The 7375-nt window shown below is 51.0% G+C and overlaps 1 protein-coding gene across 3 annotated transcripts in view; it reads right to left on the minus strand.

The window, feature by feature from the left end:
- The window catches only part of LOC119324542 (probable ADP-ribosylation factor GTPase-activating protein AGD14), a 9922-nt gene extending 8851 nt beyond the window's left edge, over positions 1-1071 (minus strand). For 2 of the 3 annotated variants that reach the window (XM_037598326.1, XM_037598324.1), the window contains exons 1-2: positions 918-1071; positions 678-791 (exon numbers count right to left, since the gene is read on the minus strand). In XM_037598326.1, coding sequence (XP_037454223.1) covers positions 678-776 — 99 coding nt within the window. In that variant the 5' untranslated portion in view covers positions 777-791; positions 918-1071. Of the gene's footprint in view, positions 1-677; positions 795-917 lie in introns of all 3 variants that reach the window. The other variant, XM_037598325.1, reaches the window with a different exon arrangement.
- Positions 1072-7375: the final 6304 nt, after the last annotated feature.

The following is a 7375-nucleotide window of genomic DNA, read 5'->3' on the forward strand; positions in this document are numbered from 1 at the left end:
CTCCACTGATCATGTGAATGGATATGTTGGGTCCTGCTGAGAATAGAATAGAACATGAACAATTGACAACAACTCATGGCACAAAGTTATGCAGGATGCAAATGTGGCACTAACAATTAAGATTTAGTAACATCACTGCGGTGCATCCCAACAACGAAACCACTGAAGAGACCTCAGTAGCTTCAAAGAAAGGGCAAGAGTCGATTACCAAAATGGTAGTCATCCAAATGGGCCTCGCAGTTTCCACATTGGTAGCTTCGGTGGGCGCCTAGCCACTAAGGGAGTGCGCATAAAAGGGCCTCAAGCTTAACAAGGTGTGGCGAGCGATGAGGCACCCATAATCCATCGCCACTTTCCATATTATTAATAGCTTAGGCTCATGTTGCATCCGAACACCATGCTTGTGACTACCGTATTTATTTAGGACCACGGCATAATCTGCAGACCGAGGCTGCATTTATCTCTAGCCCACCTAACAGGATGATGGTTAGACCCCCTACCAGTCCATGTCCATGAGAACCCTCCTACGCCATGCGCATTCGTGTTTGGCAGATAGGCGCCATTTGCAGCAAACCATGGCGGATGAAGTCAAGCGAGCTCTAAGCCACTCTAGACTCCCACACCCGAACGCGGTCTCAAATCCGACCACATTAATGAAGCGAACTGGAGAAACCTACCAAATTGTTGCAGTTGATGCACCTCTTGTTGGCGGGCAGCTTGAGCAGCCCCCTTATGACCCGCTCGTTCTTCTCGTCCTCCTTCACCCGGCTCGCCATCGCCCGCCGCAAACCCTGCTACAAAACAAAGGAAACCCAACCATCAGCAACGACCCCCCGAAATGGCCCGAGATCCGGCGAGACCCCGCCAGATCCGCCCGCGATCACCACGTGCGCACCGACCAATCGACGAGCGCTCACCGGGAGAGCCCTCCTCGGGGCGAGCGCGAGATCCCGCGCGGGCGTGCGGAGGAGCGGGGGGTGGGCCGAGGCGAGGTGGCGGTGGCGGTGGCGACCAACGGAAAGGGCCCCCTCTTTTGTTGTCGCCGCTGAGCTGCTTCGCTGAGGCTGCGCGTGTTAGTAGAAAAGAGTTTTTTTTTTTCCTTGTCGTGGGGTTTTATTTACCGGCAGAGGAGAAGAAGGCAGCGCGACGGCTGGCGGTCAACTTGCGGGTGTAGACCGGCTGAAGCCGGTCGCCGGGCAGCGGGAGGGAGGCGGATGTACAATCCAGACGGGCGGTGTGGCCGGGGATTTATGGGACCCGCGTGGCAGGAACGGTGTTAGGGGGTTTCGGATGGTTCTCCGGTTTTGGCCTTTTGGGTGGCGAGTGAGTGAGCTGGACGTGACCGTTCCGTCATTTTTGCCGTGGTTTGTTTTTGGACTCGGGCAATGATCCCCGTTTAGGCTAATCACCGACAGTTTTTTTTTCTCTTGTGAGAAACACTGCTAAGCTTTATCAATTAATCAGAATGTTTACAGACATTGAGCAAAATATGTCGGCCAACACTTGCGGACAGTTCTTTTGATAGCTTTTTGGGGCGGATTTTTTTAGATGAACAAGGAGGCTTCCGCGGCTCCATTACCAGGATGAAATCAAACATAGTCTTATACAAACCAGCTCGCTGAAAGGAGCAAATCCAACGGCGGACTTGCAATTAGATCCTGCTTCAAATCTCCAAAAGATAGATCTTCGTTTGATAAGCAAGGGAGGGAGGGGGAGAGAGAATTTTTTTTTTGCACATTATATTGTTATTACTTCCTTGCTGGGCTCGACTAGTTCGTTGAGTGCAGCCTGGCATGTATGGACTCTAGTTAGAGGTGATGATTATTTTGTTTTTGTCTTTACATTTTGGAAATGGACTCTCTAAGAAAACTTTTGGAGCTGGAAAGTTTATTCTTTTTTGTGAAAACTTGGAAAAGGGTAAGCCGTCACTAAGTCTCCTCCATGCTGCCGCTTGGTCCCACTCCTCTATCTCGTCCCACGTTCATCGGCAGTCGGAAGAGTGCGGACCCACCCCTTTCATTTTTCCTCGGGTTTTTGTTTCCCCGACGGCATCGATGAGGTGACAGTCATGATGGACCTTCGCAGTGAGATCTCTTCGGCCTCTCCCTACCTCGATGACATCTACTCCGTCCCTAACAAAGGGCCTGTGAGGATAGGTGTCTTCATATTTGTTGGTTTTATTCAGATCTTGCAATTGGTGTTTCAATCAGTGGAAATAGTTGGTTGGATCTTGGTGTGGCGATTTGACCTTTTCTTTTCTACGGCATGGACCAGTTTTTCCAACCCTCCGGACTGGTGGTAAAGGATTACAAGCATGTGATACCTCAACGGCTCTTCATTCAGCGGTTACTAAATCTTGTTTCTAGAGGTGAGTGACCATTGCGAGCTTCACAACGCAACTGGCCAGGGAGTAAGGAGTGTTGTTTTTTACTCATGATGAGACAATCAAACACCTCCATTTCCAACGCAAGTTTGCATGTTCTACGTGGTCAGTCATCCAAATAGTGTCAAATTTGTATCCGTCCACAAGTGTTGCTAACATTTTTGGTCATTTGTTGGGCGGTATTCCAAATAAGTTCAAAAACGCTAATAAGGGTGGGAGTGTATGTGACGGTGTCCTGGATTAGGGGGTCCCGGCCTAGCCGGTCTAGTCCATGGACTGGACTGCCAGCCCGTAGAGGAGGAGAGATTCTGGAGGTGTCTAACCTGCTTCAACCGAAGACTTGGCGTGTACTTCAAGTATATCTGTTAGATTCGACATGTAAGCCCTAGATGGTAATCGACCATGTGTAACCCTAGATACCCCTGGTGCATATATAAGCCGAAAGGTTTAGTCCGTAGAGACATTCATTCATTCATCATCATCGCCATTACCATGGGGTTTACACCATAACTTACGATCTCGAGGTAGATCAACTCCGTACTTTGGTACATTCATAATATAAGCAAGAGCAGGACGTAGGGTTTTACCCCCTTAAAGAGGGCCCGAACCTGGGTAAAAGCATCATGTCCCTTGTCTCTTGTAACCCATTGATCTGATCTCACAGCTTGGGCCCCCTACCTGAGTTTGACGGTTATGACACCAAATTTGGAGCCTTCATTGAGAGATCGTTGTTGGATCGCCAAGGATTGATGGCTTGCTTACAGATTGACAACGGTATTGGTTGTCGTGACATCTTCGTCCCCCGCCAACTTTTCGCCTTTGGCAGCATCATGCTGTATGCGGATCCGACTGACCGTTTGGGCCATGTCGAGAACTTTGAGCCAAACCAGGTCGTCATGTTCGGAAGCCTAGAGTACATCACGGATGCCCGAGGTGACCAAGTCCTTTCGGAACGGATCTCAGATCAACTCAAAGATCCCTCTGGCATAAGAAGTCCGGAACGGGTTTCCAATCTGATCCTCGAATCCGACCTTCCAACAGAGCCAACCCCGGAGATAGATACGGTGGTGACCATGTCTGATCTAACCCCTACCTCATCGGATGATGGCCCAGAGCCGAACTCGTATTCAGACTCGGCGGCGGTTGATGAGGATACAGACCTAGGGTAGGGTCATAGGCCTGACCTATACACCCCACCCAAGGTCACTACCCTAGAAGCAAAGGAGATCAAGAGAGACAATAGGGAGTACCCATCAAGGACCACTCGGGTACCCCTCCATCCTGAAATCACACGACCAATCAATCATTCGACCATACAAGAAACCACTCGACCTACAGAAGACCAGAAGTCAGTCAGAACAGCAACGGGCGAGTATTCGCTCCGTAGTCTTTAAGGACATTAAAGACATTTAAGGCTGGCGTTATCAGTAACGCCCATCTTTATGTACATTGAACTCTTTGTAACGGGGGATGGCTGGGGTCCTGGCGCACTCTATATAAGCCACCCCCTCATTTGGGACAATGGTTCGCACCCCCAGTAACACCACACACATATAATCCAGTCGACCGCCTCCGGGCACCAAGACGTAGGGCTTTTACTTCCACCGTGAAGGGCTTGAACTCGTACATCTTGTGTGTACAACTTCATCATAGCTGAGATCTTGCCTCCTCATACCTACCCCCCATTCTACTGTCAGTCTTAGGACCACGACGGTTGGCGCCCACCGTGAGGCAGGTGTCTTAGCGACTTTCTAGTGAAGTTGCGATTTCTCAGATCCCTATTATCATGGTTTCCGGCGGTGGATTGGCTAAGGGCCGCGAGATCTGTCTCAGAGCGCTCGTCTTCATCGCCGATGACTCCACCTGGCTTCAGGAAGCTCCCCTTGACGTCGAGGCGCTCCCCGTCCGTGGAGCAACGCACTTTCGCGCGTGCGTACGCGGTGTCCTTCTCCGGTAGCCGTCGACCCAGTATCGGTCGGCTCCTGTGGTATCCTCACTCCCCGCTGTTCGCCGTCACAAGCGATCCGGTCAGTCGCGGCTTCAGCGGTGGGTGAAACATGCGGTGGCTCGTCAGTCGGCCACCCATTAAGTCGCGGCAATCGAGCCCGACGAAACTCTCTATGGCCTGTTTGACCTGCCGATTGGCTCCACCAAGACCGCATCCAAGTGCGATAGCAGCGACCCTACGGCTGAAGTCTTGATGGTCGACGGACTACGTAGTCCGCCTGGCTTCCGCCGCAACAACAGCGGTGATGGTGGCGGCGATCCGTCGCGCGTTCATGAGGAGTACCGTCCCGAACCCCTCTCTTCACAGCAGAGAGAAGAATTTCGTCGCCACAACATGGATGCACTCCACACGGCCATCGTTGGGGAAACCCCTGAGGCTCGGGCCTTGGAAGAGGTGCGCCTGACTAATTTAGCTGAGCGTACTCGGCTGGAGAACCTTCAGCATGCACTCGACGAGCGTGCTCGGGAGCGGATCCCTGAGTCCAGTCGACGACAGCTTTTTCCGCCTCAACCTAAGGTATACCGCACTCCGATTCAAAATCTGACAGCTGCGGCCCGTATAGCAGAGTCAATTCAGCCTTCCCAGTCGGAGACTGGCAGAGGTTTGATGCAGATCCGGGCCTTACTCCGGGCAGCAGGAGAATAGAATACAACAGTGTCTCAATCGCGGAATAGGATTCATAGCAGGTCCGTGATGGCGGATACAGTTCAGTCGGCCCACAGCCCAAGATCACCCCTGCGTCGTGAAGGTCGTGGGCATCAGCAAGATCAGTACAGGAACCATGGGCAGCATGATCACCGACTCGGCCGTGACGATAGTCGTCGAGTGCCCACTCCTCCTCCGAGGAGTGGATCATATGTGCCTTGGCAATACGATGACAGACACCCTTGCAGTGGCGAGCGCAGAGTACCGGTCGACCCAAGAGAGCCAGGCTTTGATGCGAGATCTATTCTCGTTCAAGGTCTAATCGACCAAAACAGAGCGCACAGGGAAGGCCCTGACATAGATCGTCTAACTGGCAGCAGAGTTCATATTTCGGGTCCAGAATGTTTCAGTAGAGCCATCAGGGCTGCAGTGATTCCTCCCAACTTCAGGTTGGCGACTGGAGTCAGCAAGTTCACTGGAGAGTCCAAGCCTGACACTTGGCTTGAGGATTACCGAGTGGCTATGCAGATTGGTGGGGTAATGATGAAGTGGCCATGAAGCATCTTCCTCTGATGTTGGAAGGGTCAGCCAGAGCGTGGTTGACTCAGTTAGCCCCTGGCAGTATATTCAGTTGGGAGGAGCTTGCCCGAGTGTTCGTCAGAACTTTTGAGGGTACTTGCAAACGACCAGCAGGGTTAACAGAATTGCAGCATTGCATGCAGAAACCGAGTGAAACTCTAAGGGATTACATTCAGAGGTGGACCACTTTGCATCACAAAGTGGAAAATGTATCTGAGCACCAAGCAGTGTGTGCCTTCAAGGAAGGCGTTAAATATCGAGAGCTGGTCTTGAAGTTCGGTCGGACTGGAGATATGTCTCTGACTCGGGTGATGGAAATAGCCACTCGGTACGCTAACAGAGAAGAAGAGGATCAGCTTCACAGTGGAAAGAGTAAACCAGTCGGCCAGGATGCCAGTGGAGGCAATTCCAATCGGTAACCTACAGCGCGTGGTGAAACTACGGCAGTGGTTCAAGGAAAGTTTAAAGGAAAACCTAAGGGGCCCTGGACCCCTAAGAAGGTAAAAGATCAAGCGGGAAATGATGTGTTGGATTTACCATGTCACATTCACACGAAGAAGGATGAAGAGGGTAATCTGATTCATCCCAAGCACACCACTCGGCAATGTCGACTCCTGATCCAGCAATTCCGAGAGAAACAGTCCAGTGAAAAGGAAAAGGAGTCGGACAAGGACGAGGACAAAGAGGAAGATGATGGTTATCCTAAGGTCAATTCCACCCTGGTGATTTTTGCTGATGTTGAGAGCAAGAGTCGATTGAAAGTTATCAACAAAGAAGTAAAAATGGTTGCTCCGGCAACGACAACATGCTTGAAATGGTCGCAAACAGCCATCACATTCGACCAGTCTGATCACCCGGCGCGTATAGCCACTCCTGGGAGGCAAGCGTTGGTAGTCGACCCAGTTGTTGAAGGCACTCGACTGACCAAAGTGCTAATGAATGGTGGTAGCGGCCTGAATATCCTTTATGCTGAAACCTTAAAAGGGATGGGCATTCCGATGTCCAAGCTTAGCGAAAGCAATATGAGTATTCATGGCGTTATCCCTGGAAAGAAAGCCGAATCACTCGGCCAGATCGCCCTTGACGTAGTTTTCGGTAATTTCAAGAATTACCGCAAGGAAAAGTTGACATTTGAAGTTGTGGATTTTCAGAGTGCTTATCATGCTATTCTGGGTAGGCCTACTTATGCACGTTTTATGGCTCGGCCATGTTATGTGTACCTCAAGCTGAAGATGCCTGGCCCCAGAGGAGTGATCACAGTCACTGGCAATCGGCAGAAGGCAGAGGAATGCTTCCAGAAGGGTTCCAAAATTGCCGATGCACAAATGGCAGTAGTTGAATTCCAAGAGTATCAGAAAAATGCAGATCCGAGCGATTTGTTGCGAGCCAAGAAGCCTGCCACAGATTCTGCATTTCAGTCGTCTGGAGAAATGAAGCCGATTCATATTCACCCGACCAATCCCAATGCTGCACCGACTCATATCTCAACAACACTCGACAACAAATAGTAAGAAGCGCTCATCCAGTTCCTCCGTGAGAACTGGGACATCTTTGCATGGAAACCTTCTGACATGTCAGGTGTACCCAGGGGACTGGCTGAGCACCGTTTGCGAGTCGATCCGAAGGTAAAACCTGTCAAAGAGCATCTTCAACGGTCCGCCGTGCAGAAGAGAAAAGCAATTGGCGGGGAAGTGGCTCGGCTCCTAGCAAGCGGAGTTCATCCGAGAGATCTACCACTCCGAGTGGCTTGCCAATGTGGT

The sequence above is a fragment of the Triticum dicoccoides genome, chromosome 6B, assembly GCF_002162155.2.
Source record: "Triticum dicoccoides isolate Atlit2015 ecotype Zavitan chromosome 6B, WEW_v2.0, whole genome shotgun sequence".
Classification (NCBI taxonomy): domain Eukaryota; kingdom Viridiplantae; phylum Streptophyta; class Magnoliopsida; order Poales; family Poaceae; genus Triticum; species Triticum dicoccoides.